This window comes from Pteropus vampyrus, unplaced genomic scaffold, assembly GCF_000151845.1.
Source record: "Pteropus vampyrus isolate Shadow unplaced genomic scaffold, Pvam_2.0 Scaffold158, whole genome shotgun sequence".
Lineage (NCBI taxonomy): Eukaryota > Metazoa > Chordata > Mammalia > Chiroptera > Pteropodidae > Pteropus > Pteropus vampyrus.
Genome location: NW_011888939.1, coordinates 2,229,251 through 2,248,128, shown reverse-complemented (window position 1 = coordinate 2,248,128; position 18,878 = coordinate 2,229,251). Strand labels below are relative to the sequence as shown.

Here is an 18,878-nt window from a genome sequence, read left to right as displayed (position 1 = left end):
GGTTCCACCCCCGATTCAGCAAACCAGCCTCTCGTAAACCAGCCATGGCATCGGTATTGTTTACGCTCCCCAGATGAGCCAGCTGCAGGTAGAACTGAGACCTGACCGACTGGCCCGTGTCACTGCTCTCAGCGGAACGGTGCCAGTGCGGGAGGCGGGCACGGGGCCCAGGGCAGCCTGGCAGAAACGTACACGGAGCTTGCCGGCCTACCTGTTGTCCCCCGCTCCGCCAGGAGCAGCACGGTTACCCTCGGTGACACCGTGACTTAGTTTGCTCAGCTTCGGGATGGGTGGTATGGGGCTCGATGGAGGGTGATGAGCAGCCCAAGGCACCAGGACGCGGCTTCAGCCGTTGGTGGATTCAACCTCGGGAAACCAGGAAGAATGGAAACTGGTATGAGCGTCCAAAAGTGGTTAAAGGTTTGCGTGAAATGAGACTCAGGCACGTCTTCGTGTTGCCGGGTCCAACCCGAGGTGTTCTAATGACCACGGCGTCCTCGCTCTGCAGAGTGCCCGGCGGGTACCTGCCGCTGGGGCCGTCTGCCCGTGAGAGCGCGTATTACACTTCGCGCCCGGCCCGCCTCAGGCATCACTAATCGATCACAGCACTATCCCCACTCTGCTTCCAATCCTCCTCGGCGCCGCGTTCCTGGCAGCCGCTGCCAGTCTGTTGCACTTGACCCCGTGACTGACACGGAGGCTGTTTGCCATCCCTGCTGCGTTGACCGCACGGCCATGCTGGACCAGCAGGAGCCTCTGTAGGCCCCTGGGGTCTGGCGGACAGGCTTTTGGGGACAGGATTATGGGAGGCCGAGCCTGAAGGGAACTTCCTTTTCGACCCTTTGTCTGATGTCACCTTGTGCAGAGGCTCCTGTCCTGCAAGGGGAGGCCTTGTCCTACCTGGTGGAACCTGTAGGGGGCAGCGTCCGTCTGGACTGTGTGGTCCATGGAGACCCGGTGCCCAGCCTCCGCTGGATCAAAGATGGCCTTCCACTGCCAGGCAGCCGTCGCCGGCACTGGCTGCAGAATGGCTCGCTGACCATCCGCAGGACAAAGGCAAGGAGGGGTCTGGCACCTTGGCGGGTGGAGGGGCAGGGATCTGGGATACCCTCGGCTCTTTCTGTTGCTCAGGAGGGGTCTTTAGGTTGGCACTGTCCTCTCTGGTCTGCGAAGCACTTACCTGCCCATTACCTAGAGATTCTCCCCCAGGGCCAGTGACTTAACTTCTCTGTGCCTCACTTATATACCACCCATTCAGGGGGCTCGTAATTGTCATTATTAACAGCCCCATAGGGCAAGGAAGACAGGTACGAGTGTCCCATTTTACAGAGGAAGACTCTGAGGCTCAGAGAGGCCCACAAGCAGTAAGCGCCCAAGGCAGGACCACACCCCAGCTCTCCTGACTCCTACTCCACGCTGTTCCAAATTCCCGGGCCCTGGGGCAGCGGCCCCCACTCACCTTCCTTTCCGTGTGCCAAGTCCCAGTGGTCATGCAGAAATGCACAATTCAGTCCTTCAAGCTCATCTTAGAGCTGCTCGCCTGTCTCTAGAGGGCCATAATCATAGGACTGGTGAGAACAGCAGCAATATCATTAATAGCGGCGGCAACAATGGCTGCCATACCCTGAGCATCTACCATGGGCCGGGCACCGGCCTCACGCTTCATGCGTGGGACTTAATTTGATGCTTACAATGATCCGTTTTAGAGATGGGGAAACCGAGGCTCCAGAAACACAATAACGTCCTAGTAATGGGTTCAGTAAACAGTGGAGGTGAGATTCAGCCCCACGTTGGTCTGATCCCCAAACCTATACTCTTTAACTGGGTGCCGTGCTGCCCCTGATGGTCCCTTGGGAGCGGTTCCCATGCTGTCATCTCTGGCATGGCCTCGGGCTGCCCGCAGCTCCATCTCATGGTGGCCAGCGCTGCTGCTTAGAAGTGAATCTGAGCCAGCATCCCTCCTGAGTCCCATCGCCGTCCACGTCGCGGGGAACCTGGGACAACAGCTTCCCTCTCGCCGAGCTGGGGGAATGCTGCCAACCGCCCCCACCCCCGCCACCTGGAGATGGGCAGTGTGCACGTCCGGTCAGCACCCTGAGAAAGCCTGCTGCTCAGATACTGGTCTTACTCAGCGTTTCCCACACTCACTCAGCCGCAAACGCGTTTTTCGAGGCATCCCTACCTGTGTGCCGTGGAGCAATAGTGCTTCAGTGTAGGCAGTATGGAGGAGGCGGACCTAAATCAGGCTTTCGCAGCAGGTGGCTCCGCTGAGGGCAGTGAGTCCGTGTCCTTAGTCGTCCCACCCCTAGTTCCAGGTGTGGAAGGGGCTGGATTCTCTTCGGATGTCTATTGTCAAGTGGCCGTGGAGGCCCCTCTGATGCACCGTTGTGATGAGGCCCGGCTGGTTCAGGCTCTAAGCTCCTTCCTGGGGAGATGCATCTTGCTCCGGTCACCCCTTTCTGTGCCCAGCTATGCCCAGCTGCTCCCCTGCCCCTCATCCCCCTCTCTTGAACTCCACATCCCCCCTCCCGTGCCCACCTGCAGATGGACGACGCGGGACAGTACCAGTGCCTGGCAGAGAATGAGATGGGCACAGTGGAGAAAGTAGTGGTCCTCGTGCTGCAGAGTGAGTCTCAGCCTCCCCCTCTCTCGGGCCCCGGGTGGGGACAGTGCGATGTGGGAGCTCAGAGGCAGCCGTGCCTGGCTGTGGCCGGTGGGACCCAGGCTCTGATGAGAATGGCGGGCAGAGAGGCAGGCAGGACCAGGGACCAATGTGCATTCCAAACCCAGAACTGCAGTCCTGTGGAATGTCCCCGAGGCGGAATGGGAGTCAGGATCAGAGCTGATGAATACCAGGGACCCAAGAGCCAGGCCTGGGGGGACCATTTATCCAAAACTCAAAACAATCACTGAGGTCATAGTGACAGCTCTTGGATTTGCCAAGCAGCTTCGAGTTTACAAAGCGCTATCTTTGAGCCTCAGAGTAACCCAGAACGTCACAAAAGACATAAACTCAAACAGGACAGACTCAAGTCTTCACCGAGACACATCGCAATCAAACCTGCCAAAAATTACAGGCAAAGAAGACAAGGCTCCGTCGATACATCTGACTGTAGCTCTGGAGTATTCAAAGTTCAAGCAGTTTGGGGGGTTGATCAGGAAAGGCCTTTCTGATGGGGCAACATTTACATTGTGATCTGAATGATGGGAAGGAGGCATCCACGTGACAAGCTGGGGAAAATTGTTGGAAGCAGGAAGGACAGCAAGTGCAAAGGCCCTGAGACGGCAGCGAGCCATACCGGTCAGTCCTGACGGCTCAGAGGGCCGGTCTGGACTCAGTCCACTTGGGAGTGTTATTGGCTCAGCCATCTGCTCTGTGACCCTAGGCAAATCATGTAATTGCTCTGTCACACTTAAGTTTTCTTGTCTTTAAAACAGGCATAATGACAGAACAGGCATCATAAGTAGTCGTGAGGCTTAAATGAAATAATGCGTGTAAAACGGGCATCGGCCCCGTGCCTGACCCGTAGTAATTCATCAGTAAATGCCACCTATTATTATTTTTTCCCCAAACTTTTGATATTTATTAAGATTTGATTTTCGTCTACGGCCACGCCACCCTGAACAAGCCCGATCCCATCTGATCTTGGAAGCTAACTAAGCAGGGTCAGGCCTGGTTAGTACTTGGATGGGAGACCACCTAGGAAGACCAGATGCTGTGGGTGTGAAAAATAAAAAAAAATAAGGGATTGTAAGCTGACAAGGTCCTTGCAATCTGTGAGGTCAACCAAGGGTCACCTCACCTTAAAAAAAAAAAAAAAAAGATTTGATTTTCAAACCACTTTACTGAGGTACGATCAATGTTTTTAGAAAACACACACACACACATTCGGGCCATTTTCGAGTCATCCACGGCTCCCTCATTCCCAGGTTCTCTTCATTACGTTTCTGGCGAGCCCCCTGGTCTCCTGGACCCGGGCCAGGACCCCCGGCCAGCAGAGCCAAGGGCTGCTCGTTCCTCATTTGTTCCCAACCTGTCCGGCTCCTTTTCCTGACAATACCCTGGCTTCTCAGAGACCACTTCCTCCGCTCCTGCCAATCAAGCCAGCCCCACGTGATAGTCCTAACAACACTGCTGTGATGACCACGGAGGGATGGGGGCGGGAGAGGGGGGCAGCCCAGGCAGGGAGGCCACGCACTTCCACTGTTGTTGCCCAAAGTTCTAGAAGTTTCCACGGATAAACGATTCCCTGTTTGCTTTTCGTTGATTTCTAGAGCCCCGAAATCATTGGTTTTGACAATTTTGTCACGTGTCGCGCTTGTTTCTTTGGTGGGAGCCGACTTGCCGACCTCTTCGTTCGGCGTGGCTTTCATTTGAAGGGAGCCCTGTCATGTGCGCTCGGTGTCACGCGCCTCGTGCCCGTCGTCGTTTGGGAGATTGCACGTGGAATTCACTCATTCGTACCCGTTGCCGTTTGCTTTTCTGCTGTGCGGGTTCATGAGGTTGATTTATGTATTCCACTGTAGGTGAGTCTCCGGTTTGGGGCAGTCGAGGACCGTGCTGCGGTGACATTCTGACGCGTGGCTTCTGGCGAACGCGCGTATACATTTCTCCTAGGGGAGCTGCTGGGTCACATATAGTTCACGTGCACTCAGCTTCAGCAGACACGGCCTGGGGTAGGCTGATAAACGGCCCCCAAAGATAGGACCGCGTCCTAATCTCCAGGACCTGAGAATGTTCTCTCGTTTGGAAAATGGACCTTTGCGGATGTGGTTAAGTTAAGGACCTTGCCATAGGGAGGTTATCCGAAATGCCATCACCCGCGTTCTTAGGAGACAGGCCGAGGGAGATTACAGAGGGAGAGGAGGGCGCTGTGAGATGGAGGCCGAGAACACAGGGGTGCAGCTTTAAGCCACCGGCTGCTAGAAGCCACCGGAAGCAGGAAGCCCTGTCGTAGGAAGTGGACAGGAAGTATCATCTTTCAGGTGAGAGAACTGAGGGTCAGGGAATGACCGGGTGAGAATCACTCACCGGTGACAGAGCCCGCATCTGCCCATTTCATCTGGCATCAAGTCGACGCCGTTCTGGCAAGGGTCGCCCTTTTACTGGAAGCAATCTAAATGTCCTATAACGGGGACATTGTTCAGCAGACCAGAAGAGAGTCCCAACAATAGGACACCACGTAGCCACTAAAAACAAAAATTTGGTGGCACAAAAGGTAGTCGTGATCTGTTGTGGGGTTTTAAAAAAAGGAAGGAAAGCGGTCATTCTGTAATCTAAGTGACTGTGTATCATTTGAATGTACTAAAATAACAAAATGTTCCTAAAAGCTGCCCTGGGGCCTCCCACCGGTGTCCCTGGGTTTCAGGCGCAGCCCCAGGGGGTGACAGTGAGATCCGGGGATGCCGTGTCCTGCGGTGCTGGGCCACTGGGGAGCCGGTGCCCACAGTAGCGTGGCTGCATGCGGGCCAGCCCTTGCAGGCCAGCCGGCAGCTCCAGACCCTGCCAGATAGGAGCCTGGGGCAGGGGCCGGTGGAGGCTGGGGACATGGGCGCATGTGAAGTGTCGCTCACAACCTCCCAGGCATTCCTGGTTGTGAGAGGTACGGGGTGTCCTTGTCCAGACTTTTGTGGACAGAGGCGGGATCTCTTGCACAACGGGGATTTGTGTGTTATTTTCGGGGGACCTGGCCCACTGCCCCGCCAGCTCCCCGATTCCTCCCTTTGCTTAGAGTCACAAACTTTGAACGGACCAGCTGGGAGGGCCTTATAGTTCACCTTGTCCACCCTACCCTGTACAGCTGGCCAAACTGAGGCTCCGAGATGCTCAGCGTTTGCAGCTCATGTGGACAGGGGACCTGGCTCTTCCAGCGTACCAGGCACAGATGCCTGTCCTCTTTTTGGACACTCCACGGCCCTGGGAAATAGGCAGAATTAAACAAGGGCCCCCACGGGATCGCTGTGAAAAGTCTGTGAGTTAGTTCTTGTCGCGAGCTTCGCCTGGCCGTGGCGGGCACTCGGTAACCGGCGCTGATTACGCCGTTACTCAGCCCCGCCACCTCGAGTCTCCTCAAGCAGTTCCCTTCTCATTAAAGTTTAAAGACCAAACTTTAAAACCACGGAAAAGACTATCCCAGGAAACCACAGTAAAATGACTCCACCTGACTAACGAAAAGTCGCTGAATGTTATTTCTGGGCCTCTACGGAGTAAATACTCCACAGTCGTGGCTTTGTGTCTTTGTCCTTGTCCGTGGCAGACATCACCAATCCATCACCGCACACAATGTCAGACTCCTTCTCCACAGAACCCCTTTCCAGGGGGCACCTGGGGACCGATTGGAACGGACTTGACATTTTGCCACTTGAAACCCACTGCCAGCCAATTGTGGGACCCCTTCCGGCGCTCAGCCTCCTCCCACTGCGGGCCGGGTTGGAGCGCCAGCACACACAGCTGAGAATCCGGTGTCTCTCTGATACCCAGCCACAGACGCTGTCTTTGGAACAGGTCTGAGCAGGCTCTTCATCTCAGAGCTTGGTCCCGGTTCTTACCCTCTCTTGTTGAAAAGCCCCCAACCCAAACCACAGAGCTCTGCACATGGCTGCCGTGTTCACTTCCCGTGGCCACCATAATGAAGAAGCACGGAATGGGTGGCTTAAAAAAAAGAAAAAGAAAAAGAAAAACAGAAATTAACTGTCTCACAGTTCTGGAGGGTGGAATTCTAAGACTGAGGTGTCGGCAGGGTTGGTTCCTTCTGGGGTCCCTGGCAGAGAATCTGTTCCATGCTTTGTCTCGAGCTCCTGGTGGCCTAGCGTTCCTTGGCTTGTAGAAGTGTCATCCCATCTCTGGCATTCTCCCTGTGTGCATATGTGTGTCCAAATTTCCCCGTTTTATAAGGACGTGAGTCATATTGGCCTGGGGCTCACCCTAATGACCTCACATTAAATCGATTACCTCTGTACAGACTCGATCTTCAAATAAGACCACATTTTGAGGTCTGGGCATTAGGACTTCAACGTGTCCTTTACGGGGGACACTATTCAACCCATAACGGCTTCCTTACTTTTTAAATGGAAAAGACTCTGTTTTTGTTTGTTTGTTTGTTTACTTCATCTATGTTCATTGTAGAAAGGCCAGATAATCTAGAAAAATCTGTGAAGAAAAAGTAATTATCAATTATCTCCCATAATTCAATGACCAGAAATAGCTTTGGCAATTATTATTTGGGGTATTTCCTTCTACACTTCTTTTTCTCTGAATGAAAAGGGTTACACTATTTTTCTTTTTACGAATGAGATTGAAGTTATAGGTTGTCTTTACGACCTGTCATTTTTGCTTCGTCTATCTCAGACGACATTCCATGGCAATATATCTGTTCCACATCTTCTTTAATGGCTCCGTGTCATTCCATAGGAATGTCGTGGGGTTTTTTGTTGTTTTTTGGGTTTTTTGTTTTTTTTTTTTTTACGTAATTTCTGCTGGCTTTGTTAAATAAGCAACAGGTTTTTTATTTTTATTTTTTTTCTCCCATTTTCTCCCTGAAAACCACGCCACGGTGCATATCTTCGTGTTCTGGCCTGAATACTTCTGTAGGATAAATTCTTTCGGAGGGCATTGCCAGCCGTGTAAAGGTTTTGAGGTCCCCTAACTACGATTTGTTTCTACCTTTCCTTTCCCTTCAGCCTTGGCGGGGGTGGGGGGGGCGCATCCTGGCTTTGTGGGAGACAAGAGGCTGCCAAGTCACCTCGTGTCTGAGAAAGTCGACGGTGGCTTGTCACTCCTGGCCTCCAATTTCCTGTCCCTTTCTAAAGTTGCCAGGGCCGTGCTGCTGCCTTCTTATCTGCAGCTCCCAATTCCTTCATCAGCCCCTTATTACAAAGCCAAGGGTAGGTTCGTGGCCTTTCCCCATCCCTCCCATAAACTCCAGAGCAGCAGATATTGACAAGAGACATTCCAGATGGGCATCAAATGGCATCAAACCCCAGCGACGAGCTGCAGGAAATGGCAGTGCTTCCTGGAATCCAAAATTAACCAGGCCCCCTGATTTATCCATTTAGGATCCTGGCAGTTCAGTGTTTTATGTTATTTTTTCGACAGATCCTGGGCCATTTGTTGCTAATTTCCCCCGAGAGCTGGCGAGCGGAGAGGCAGGCTAGCGTCTGTCTCTCGCCCCCCTAGAATGCCATCTGTCCACATGAGACAGCTGGCCCATTAGCCAGAGGAAGCACCCCCCTGTGCCCGCGCAATCCATTTGATTAGTGCTGCAGAGCATCTGTTTGCAGACTGCCTGGCGGCGTGTAGGAATCCAGCCCACCCCAGCCAGGCCAGCTGCAGGGCGGCTGGAGCCAGGGCCATTGCTGGAATGGGGGACGTCCAGGTGGTGGCATTCAGTTCCTGGCTTGGTGCCCTGCCCCTCAGCCCCGGCTCCTCCAGAGTGCCAGCCCCTGCCATCATGGGGTCCTGGTGGTTTTTGGTGTATCTGTGGTCCCATCTTCTCATTTTATAGATAAGCCACACGTGTGGCTTGAGGACCCGACTTGCCCAAGTTTCCAGGAAGGTAATGGCAGAGTCAGAATTCGAAGCTGGTACCACCACCCATTAGCTGTGTGCTCTTGGGCAAGTTTCTCTGCCTCTCTGAGTCTCAGATTACTCCTTCGTGAAATGGGTAACAGTGTCTGCTTATACCGAGGACTCAGAGGTGGATAGTGTCATCATTGTTCTCTTCCTTCCTCCCAGGGGAGCCTCGGGGGAGCCGGGGTAGCATGATCGGGGCGATCAATGGCCAAGAATTCGGGGTGGCCGCCCTCAACACCAGTGTGCAACGGGAGGCACGTTCTGGGGTCACCACCATCCGGAGCAGCATCAGCCACATCCCTGAGAGCGTGGGTAAGTGGGGACCAGAGAGTCCCTCGCCTCTGGGGACCCTCTGACCCATGCTAGAGCCAGGAGGAGGCAAAGCCTGTGTTCCAAGGCTCTCGGCCGGGGGGGGGTGGGACACAGGGAGGGACACAAAGAGGGACACAAGAGGAAATGGGACCGCCTCTAAGAGCAGAGTCCAAGCCAAAGTGGATTTAGGTGTGGGCCACTTCCTCCCCACCCCGCACCCCCCAAGGAAACATTGACTGCATTTAAAATCAGACCAAGAGCACGTGCAACGATCTGGCTGTGTGAATGCAGATCGGATCATGAGCTTGAAACCACTGACAGCTGTCTGAGATTTTTTTTCTACTATTCAAGCAAAACCTGATAGAAAAATGAAAGCGTCACCAGTGACGATAAGGGATGCAGGCAGGAGGGAACAGAAGGGAGAGATGTTGAGAGTAAAATTAGCCGGAAGGCCCAGAGAACCAAGAAAAGTCCACTTTTGGACAGATACGTAAAATAGCGTGTCCTAAGCAGATGGAACGTTCTGGAGGGTATGTTGCAGACACTGACATAATGGATGCTGCTGTCTCGCCCTTCCCAGGCCACCTGTGTCCCCTCGTGGGGGTCCAGAGCAGGGAGAGGGCAGTGCTGACTGGGTCTTTCCTAAAAGCAGCTCCTCCAGGGCTGCCCTTGATTACAGGCCTGTGTGAACGGGTGTGGGGACTTTGGCTGTGGATGGGGGGGTGGGGGTCACTCCGAGCTGGCCGTCAGCAGAGAGAGAATGAAACGAGACGCTGCCCAGACGTGGTTCCCTCTTCCAGCTGCAGGAACAGAAGCTGCAGAGAAACATCTGGCCCCAAGCCCCAGGGCCAGGCTGTGTGTGGCCGAAACAGGCACAGAGCCGTAGAGAAGGTTCAGCTCCCACCCGCGGGGCCCAGAACAAGAAGGTCCCCTGTCAGGACCGCAAGCGAGTGGGGTTTCCCTTTCCTTAGTCCAGGGCGCCACCTGTCCCAGGAGGAGGGCTGGGCATCATGGGATGGTCTGAAAAATCCACGTCCAGGGCACTTCAGCGCTCTTGTTTTTTCAAAGTCAGTGGCTTAGAACCATCCTTCCTCTCCCAGGCTCTTCGGCGAGGTAGGAGACCTTGCCGATTTTCAGCTCTGTCCGGCACATTCGTAATTATGGTCTGTGCAGTCCCAGGCACTGCAGTGGCCCAGAAGCCCTCAGTGTTTGTGGAATGGAGCTGAACATCAGCAAGTTACATGCGCTTCTTTGTGTAAATACATGTTGTTAATTTTCACAACTCCTCCAAGAAATAGACATTGGCCTTTGCCACTTTCCGGGTTCTGATCCAGTGAGTGGTCCAGGTAATCTTGGGGCTGAGTGTGGATGGGGCGGGAAAGGGTTGCACTCCCCTGGGGCTAATAGGGAGCCGCAGAAGGACCTCTGGCAGGAGAGGCTGCCCCGGGCGTCCGGCCCTAACCTGGCCTCCACGCCACACCCCGCGCCACCCAGGGCCTCTGATGCGGGCGCTCGTGGTCACCATCTCCCCCATCTACTGGGCGCTGGCCGGAGAGAGCGGAGACGCCTTGAACGGCCACTCGCTGACAGGCGGCAGCTTCCGGCAGGAGTCACACGTGGAGTTTGCCACAGGTGGATGGGGCCGCCCCCTGGGGGGGCCAGGCGGGGCTGGGCCTGAGCCCGGGGCCTCTCCCTGGTGGTGACTCCAGGCTGGACCGGGATCGATTACAGGGGAGCTGCTCACGATGACCCAGGTGGCCCGGGGCCTGGATGCCAACGGCCTCCTGCTCCTCGATGTGCTGGTCAATGGCGCTGTTCCCGAGACCCTAGCTGACGCAGAGCTTCAAGTGCAGGTGTGGGCGAGCCCTGGGGTGCACAGATGGGGTGCACGGATGGGGAGGGTGAGAAAAAGCGGGATGTGCTACCCACAACTACCCCCTGGGAGCCAGGCCCGCTTTCCTTCCCGGGGCGTGGCCTGGCCTCGGACCTAGGGGAGAGCTAGTGCCGTGGGCTCGGCCTCCCCATGTCCCATAAACAAGAACTTCGAAGGGCAGTGACCCGTCCGAGGCTGCCCGCTGCTTGGAGGAAGGGCTGAGGGGCCCACCGGCTCTCCTCCCTCGGCACCTCCATGTCCCATGAGTGGGGGATGAGGGTCCCAGGTCCCAGGTCACTTGGAAGTGGACCTCCCAGATGCCGACTCCCCTCCCCTCCTCCTCCAGGACTTCCAGGAGCACTATGTGCAGACGGGGCCCGGCCGGCTCTACGTGGGCTCCACACAGCGCTTCTTGCAGGGTGGGCTCCCTGTGTCCCTGCGCTGCAACCACAGCGTCCAGTACGACGCAGCCCGGGGCCCCCAGCCCCAGCTGGTGCAGCACCTGCTGGCTTCGGCCGTCAGCGCGGCCTTTGACCCCGAGGCTGAGGCCCTGCGCTTCCAGCTGACCACAGCCCTGCGAGCTGGTGAGGGCCTCATCCCCTCTGCGCCCCCCGCCGCCCTGCTGAAAGCCGGGGTGACGGCCCACCCTGGTGATGGACCGCCCGTTGCATCCACCGACCATGGACCAGAGACTCGGGGCTGAGACAACCCACTTCCTTGCCCCGTCCACCCATCCACACCCCGACGGGAACACAGCTCCTCAAGCCACTCCTGTTGGAACCCTCCAGAGCTTTACCCCAGGCCCTAGGGGGAAAATCTAAACCACCCCTCCCACCAGGCTGAGTTCAAGACGAGCCACACCCACCCTCTTCCCAAGGTTGCCTGTAGCAGGGTCCCCGCCTAGGGAGACCCACAGGACCGTGCCACATATTCTCAACCAAGGGATGCTAAAAGTACACCTGTCTCCACTGTGTGAGGTCCCAGCATGTTTTTAACCCTGAACATGGGACGGGGGTCAGAGCACAGCTCTGAAGTCAGGCAGACCCTGGTCCAGACCCAGCTGCCCCACTGCGTGTCTGCGAGACCTTGCAGGCAAAGCCCTGGCCCTCTCTGAGCCTCTGATTGCCCATCTGTGACATGGACATGACCCTGGCTGCCTTATAAGGTGTCAGGAGTACAGGTGCTGCCTCTGAAACCCTCGCCGGGCACCCGATGGCTGCTTTATCAAGGGCGCTGTCCTTAGAATCATGCCAGCAGTCCGGCCCCCTTCCTGTCAGAGCAGGCTGCCCCTGCCCTGCCTCAGGCTTACCGCCCCCGTCAGATGCTCCCACGTGCCCACAGCCAGAGGCCACGTCCACTCTGCTGGATTCTCAGGAGCACAGCTTGGCACATGCAGAGCCCCCCACCCCCACTGTTTTGTGATTGTCGCTAATGATCTCTCCCGGGTCTGCCATCTGCAGTCTAGCCAGCCCACCATGAGCCCCTCGTGGCATGACGCACAGCCAGTGCCTCCGACAGGCCTGGGCTCTGTCGGAACGGGCTCGCTGACTCGCCGGGCACCAGCCAGGCTTAGGACTGGGGCAGAGCACCCGCTGAGGGGCCCCCGGCCTGACCGAGTGTGGGGGAGGGAGCGGTGGGCCTGGGCTATGGCCAGAGCTGCTCTTTGTCCCTAGGCGTCTTCTGTCCTTAGGGCCTGTTCTCTTTGCCTTGCAGAAGAGAATGAAATCGGCTGCCCAGAAGGCTTCGAGCTGGACACCCAGGGAGAGTTTTGTGTGGGTGAGCACCCTGTCCCCAGCCTGGCCTGGACGAGGGAGGCCTCTCAGCCGGGGATGGCCAGCTGGCAGGAGGGCCTGGGCACGCAGACCACCAGCTTCCCCCACCCCACAGACAGGGACGAGTGCTCGGGTGGCCCCAGCGCCTGCTCCCATTCCTGCCACAACGGGCCCGGCCACTTCTCCTGCTCCTGCCCGGCTGGCTTCGCCCTGGCCGGGGACGACAGGAGCTGCAGAGGTGAGTGGGGCCCCGGGGGCGAGGCCCTCCGTGGACCTGGCCCGCGTGTGTGCAGGGGCTTCTGGGGCGAAGGCTCTGGCCAGGGGACATACATGCAGGAGCTGGCCTGGTTCTGAGGGCCCTGGATGCCAGCCTGGGGGTTCCAATGCCCTGCGTTCCCTGGGAACTTTCATTGTAAGGGCTGCAGATGGGGAAGGCTCAAGTACTGGGGGGTGCTGGGGATCCCCAAAGACATACACGTGGCTGTCATGTGCTCCCGGCACTTATACCCGCTGAGCCTGGGCACGACCTCGGAAGTAATCCCTACGTTCAGCGGTCATTTCCAGTAACTGAGGTTGGAGGTGAGCTGACACGCATCTGCCCCGCTGGCTCTACGTATCCCCTCAGCGACGTTGTTGGACAGCCAATCTGACCCCGGGACACCGTCCAGACACTGACCGCCCCCATCTGCAACCCTCCATTCCCACCAGTGGGACCTGGCGCTGTCACATCTCCACTGGGCGTCCATGGGGCATTGTCGGCAACCTCACATCAGATGCCACCTCGGGTCCCTGAGGGCGGGCTCTGCGTTTCTGGGGTTGCCGAGATGATGGACAGAGCTAGCGTGAGGGATGGGACCACCATCCCTGAGGCTCCTGGGCCTGGGGACAAAGCTAGTATTGGGAGGCTGAGCCAGAGCTGGGCGGCGAGGAGGGACCCAGGGGGCACGTGTTCATGTAGCCACTGTCCCTGTCTGCCCCCAGATGTGGACGAGTGTGCGTGGGACACTGACGTTTGCCCAGGGGGACAGCGCTGTGTGAACTTGCTCGGGTCCTACCGCTGCCTCCCTGACTGCGGGCCTGGCTTCCGGGTGGCCGCGGATGGGGCCGGTTGCGAAGGTGATGGGGGCATGCGTGGGTTGGCCCGTGCTCCTGGGAACCCGGCGGTTGCCAGGATTCAGAGCGGGTGCCGCATGTCACTGGGACGCTAGGCTTTCAGGGCAAGTGACACTCTCTTGGCAGAAGGAGTACGGTGAGGCCAGGCGGAGGGCCCGAGCTGGACTCAAGAGGAGTCCTTGAGTCCTCACCTGGCCTGAGTCCTCACCTGGCCTGGCTGCTAGCAACTCGAATACCTCTGAGACGTGTCCTCTCTGGGCCTCAGGCTTGTCATCTGTCTGTCCGATGAGGGGGACCCGGTCGGGGATGGCAAACGCATGCGACATCTGTGACCACTTCTTTCGTTTCTGCTCCCGCGTCCTGGCCCGGCAGGGGCAGATGCTGAACCCCTCTCAGCACGGCTTCCCCAGCCGCCGCTACGGACCAGTAGCAGTTGACCTCTGAGATGAAACCTAGGTGCCGCTCCTGGACGGGTGACCTCTAGGGTCCTTCCCGCTCCAGCATCCTATGGTTTCACAATCCTGGATCCTCCTGGCTCCTCCGAGAGAGGCCATCGGTGGATGGGGGAAAGCACGGTGGCATTTGAACTCAGAAAGGTGGCCATGCCACTCCAGTGGCCTCAGAGTCCTCCGGTCCCTCTTCGTAGGCTCTCCCGCCTCCCGCCTTTCTGCCCTCCCTCCGTTTTTGGTTTTTTTAATTTAGCTCTTCCCACGCACCAGCCGCCCAAAACCTTCGCGTGCCTGATCCCGTTTTCTTCCTCCGCCCCATGAAGAGGTCCTGGCCCCTCTCTGCAGATGAGGAAACTGAGGCTCAGAGAGGGAGAGTCACTTGGTCAAGGACCAAGAGTTGTGGCAGAATTTGGTCCAAACCCAGGACTCTGCCCCCAGGGCCCCTCCCCTCTTTCTTTGGGACCCAGAACTTTTTTACCTTCCGAAGCTGGTGGAGCTGGGAGGCGTGGTTGCCTCCCGCCTGATGGCACTGGAACCGGACAAGGGGACGGGATGGGGAGCTTGGGGGAGGGGCCCTGGGCTTGTCCCCACCCCTGCCCACACCCCTGCCTCCCCAGATGTGGACGAGTGTCTGGAGCAGTCGGATGAATGTCTGTACAACCAGATCTGTGAGAACAGCCCAGGCGGGCACCACTGTGGCTGCCCCAGGGGGTACTGGAGCCAGGGCCCTGGCCTACCCTGCCTAGGTATGGGACACCCACCCCCTAGTTGGAACCCTGGTCAGCACCAACACTGATGGTGCGCTCACCAGGGGCCTGGATGCCTGCTCTGCCACCCCAAACCTCAGCCCTACCCTGCAAGGTCACCTTCCCAGGGGGCCTCAGAGGAGGAGGGTGGAGAGAAGTGAGTGGGTCTCAGAGAAGCTTAGGGGGTAGCTGGGCCTCACTCGGACCTTGGGAGAGGTTGAGGCCTCTGAGCAGTGGAGGCTGGAGTGGGAGAGGAGGCTGGGGTGTCCCAGGAGAGGGCAGGCGTGAGGCAGCTGGATTCTGGGGAAGGCTGGAAGGCTGTGGCGAGCCCTGAGCCCCCCTCAGCACCCCGCCTGTGCCTTCCAGATGTCAACGAGTGCCTGCAGCTGCCCAGGACCTGTGCCTACCGGTGCCACAACCTCCAGGGTAGCTACCGCTGCCTGTGCCCGCCAGGCCACACTCTCCTGCGTGACGGAAAGACCTGCACCCCGATGGAGCGGAGTGGACGAAACGTGACCACCGTCAGCCACCGGGCCCCCTTGGTGTCTTGGCTGCGGCCCCGCGCGCCCACCCCTAGTGCTTCCTACCACACCTGGGCCTCCCTCCGACTAGGCCCTGGAGCCCTGAGCAGTGGGGGCCGGGCCTGGTGCCCGGCCGGCTTCATCCGGCAGCACGGCGTCTGCACGGGTAAGGCGGAGCCCCAGCACCCACCCAGGACACACCCCGCTCTGGGCTCCTGGGCATGTGGGCACCACGCCCCGTGTTCACAAACCCAGGGCCGCAGGCGGGCAGGGTGGGGTTTGCATCTTGACACAGGACATTTCAGGGCTCTGGCTGTGCTAATGGGCAGGGGCCTTCCAAGAGAAGGTAGCTTCCAAACCATTTAGCTTCGGGACACTTGGCCCAGAGGGAGGGTTTCCTGAGCACGTTCTGGGCACACGTGGCCAGGAGCCCACTTCGAGAAACAGCCCCCTTGATGCACAGAGGCGGAGCAGCAGGGGGGTTGTCAGGAGTCACGGAGCACGTTCCAGGTTGACATGAGAATGTGGAGACCAGTGACCAGTGGGGCGGGGCTGAGGGGTCCGGGGCAGCCCCCTGGCTGCAGGGAGGGGAAGGGGCAGTGGCCTCGGGGGCACACGTGCTTCAGCATTCCAGCTTGGACAGAGGGCTCCCCTACAGCCTTGGTGAACGTGAAGTGGGTGGGGCGGCGCTCCCCACTCTCCCCAAGCTCTGGGACTCTCCTGACACCCAACCCAGGGTTGGGCGGGGCAGGGAGGAGGTCAGTGTGGGGATCAGAGGCAGGCTGCCTAAGGGACCTCCTGGGCCGGCCCCGAGCCCGGCAGGCAGGTGTGTGGCCACCTGCGTGTCTGTGACTCGGCATGTACCTCTGCCTTCATCACTCCCTAACCGATGCCCGGGGCCAGACCTGGACGAGTGCCGGGTGAGGAACTTGTGCCAGCACGCCTGCCGAAACACTGAGGGCAGCTACCGGTGCCTCTGCCCCGCCGGCTACCGCCTCCTCCCCAGTGGGAAGAACTGCCAGGGTGAGCTGCTGCCCAGATGCCACAGGGCCCAGGGCAGGGCTTGAGCTTTCTCCAGCCTCTTCTCCACCGTCTCATGTGAGGGAGGGACAGGGACGAGTCGGAGGGGTTAAGTGCAATGCCACCTCCTGATGAAATATGGCTGACGCAGTCCTACCCTAAACTGCTGGAGAGGGATGTGGAGCGTGGGCAGAGCGGCCCTCGGCCCTCACAGCGCACAGCGGGGCAGCCGGGGCTGGGAGGAGCAGTGAGTTAGCGCACCCTCCCTAACATGCCCCGGGCCGGGCCGGCCACGCGCTTCCCCTGCTGGGCAGTGGGAACTGCGCCTGCCTGTCTGTCTCCATCCCTCACCCTCTGTCATGGCGTCGGTGAATGTCCTCTGAGAAGGGTGGAGCATCCCCGCAGACAAGGACTGGGGGGCTCTGCCCACGGCCCACGGGCACTTTGGGTCGGAGGACAGCCCTCATCTCTCCCAGGCTCTCCAACCCAGCTCTAGGCTCAGAGGTCCCCTGGGTGCCCACCACCATGCCCTGGGTGCTAGGGGCCTGCTGGCGGGGCCGTCATGGGCCAGACTGGCTGGGGACAAGGGCAGAGGGGCTGCCCACCTCCAACCTCCAAAGGCGTTTCTCTCCCACTTACTCGCCACCCCCCGCGCCCGCCCCCGCCATGCCTTCTCTGGTTCCTGCCTCCAGCCTTTCGCCTTTGCTCGATCTTTTCACCCTCTCCTCTTCCCCAACCTCCCCCTCGCAGATATCAACGAGTGTGAGGAGGATGGCATCGAGTGTGGGCCTGGCCAGATGTGCTTCAATACCCGTGGCAGCTACCAGTGTGTGGACACGCCATGTCCTGCCACCTACCGGCAGGGCTCCAGCCCAGGGTGAGGCTGAGCGTGCCGGGGCAGGGGTAGGGGTGAACTGGAAATGGGGAGGCGTGTTATCTTCAGGGAGCTGGGCAGCTGGCACTGTGGCTCCCGTGTGGCCGGGCCCCTTTTCCAGGCCATGTGTCAGGCAGACACATGGGGTCCACCCTGCCTGAACTCCAGGGCAGGGCCGCTGTGCCCACAGAGAAGCGTGCCCTCAGGAAGAGCACCTGCCTGCAGCCACCCGGGGCACGAGCTTGCCTGGACAGTACCATCTCCTGTACAGTGATGCCTCACCACGACCACAGAGCACTGGGGGCCGGGGGAGGCCAGAGCTGGGAGAGGATGGGGCCGGGCGGGGGATGCTGGAAGATGTACACATATGGGGACACATGAACGCACGCAAAATCCTGGACACAGGAACAGACACACCAATGACACCCAGAAACACACACAGAACCCCGGGACTCAGACACACACAGATGCAGAACACACAACACACTTCCACCGCACCATTCACTGTGGCTGCAGACACTCAAAGACGCAGGGACATGGGGACCTTGGCTGGCAGGAGCTGCACCTGCAGCGTCAAGAAAATGTCCTGGGCCGTGACTTGCCCTGGGCACTGCTTTGTGGTGGGAGCGGGGTGCCTCTGCAGGGCTGAGCAGGGTCTCTGAGCCTCCTTGTCCGCCCACAGCCCTCTGCAAGTCCAGAGCAGGCAACTCGCTCTGGGGCTCTGGGCGGGGGCTGGGAAAGGCGCTGGGCGGACCTGCTCCGAATGCAAAGGGCTCGTCTCTGGCTCCTTTGGGCCTCAGTTTGCTGATCTCCAAGACGGGATGACAGTGGCGCTTGTAGAGAAGGCATTTGGGGCGCCGCCGAAGGGCGACGCAGGGGTAAACAGTGGAGGCTGGGGGTGAGGTCCGGTTTCTGCCGGCGCACAGCGCGGGACGGCAGCCAAGTCGGTGCCTCTGTCCCTCCCGCAGGACGTGCTTCCGGCGCTGCTCGCTGGACTGCCGCGCGGGCGGCCCCTCCACGCTGCAGTACAAGCTGCTGCCGCTGCCGCTGGGCGTGCGCGCCCACCACGTCGTGGCCCGCCTGGCCGCCTTCTCCGAGGCCGGCGTCCCTGCCAACCGCACGGAGCTCAGCGTGCTGGAGCCCGATCCGCTCAGCCCATTCGCACTGCGTCCTCTGCACACGGGACTCGGCGCCGTCTACACCCGCCGCGCGCTCACCCGCGCTGGCCTCTACCGGCTCACCGTGCGCGCCGTGGCGCCCCGCCACCAAAGCCTCTTTGTCCTGCTCATCGCTGTGTCCCCCTACCCCTACTGAGGGGCGGGGTCGTTGGCAGCAGCTTTTGGGCCAGCGAGCTCGGGGTGGTGAGAGGGCGCAGGCCAGGCTACTGGTGGGACAGTGTGGCCCTTGCGCTTGAGCACGCCACCTGCTGTGGCAAGAGACGTCATCTTCTCCGTCCTCTGTGCGTCATCGGGACTTTCAGTAAACACGACCCTGCGCGCAGCCTTGACCCAGGACAGAGGGCTGGAGCTCCCCCTACTCCCCCTTACTCGCTCCCCACCCCCCGCAGGTGACAAAGGCTACCCATGGGTGTCAAAGCTCTCAGGCTGGGCTGAGATGAAGCCTGCA

The 18,878-nt window shown here is 59.0% G+C and overlaps 1 protein-coding gene and 1 pseudogene across 1 annotated transcript in view; both read left to right on the top strand.

Annotated features, from left to right (window-relative positions):
- Positions 1-18,566, top strand: part of HMCN2 (hemicentin 2) — an 80,257-nt gene extending 61,691 nt beyond the window's left edge. The window contains 17 exon segments of the mRNA XM_011370061.1: positions 133-253; positions 866-1,056; positions 2,545-2,626; positions 5,332-5,409; positions 5,412-5,603; positions 8,735-8,884; positions 10,379-10,516; positions 10,616-10,737; positions 11,104-11,341; positions 12,471-12,533; positions 12,645-12,767; positions 13,511-13,645; positions 14,709-14,837; positions 15,204-15,524; positions 16,262-16,381; positions 17,129-17,255; positions 18,221-18,566. Of these exon segments, the coding sequence (XP_011368363.1) occupies positions 133-253; positions 866-1,056; positions 2,545-2,626; positions 5,332-5,409; positions 5,412-5,603; positions 8,735-8,884; positions 10,379-10,516; positions 10,616-10,737; positions 11,104-11,341; positions 12,471-12,533; positions 12,645-12,767; positions 13,511-13,645; positions 14,709-14,837; positions 15,204-15,524; positions 16,262-16,381; positions 17,129-17,255; positions 18,221-18,566 (2,676 nt within the window).
- On the top strand, positions 3,603-3,725 carry LOC111745608 (annotated as a pseudogene).
- Positions 18,567-18,878: the final 312 nt, after the last annotated feature.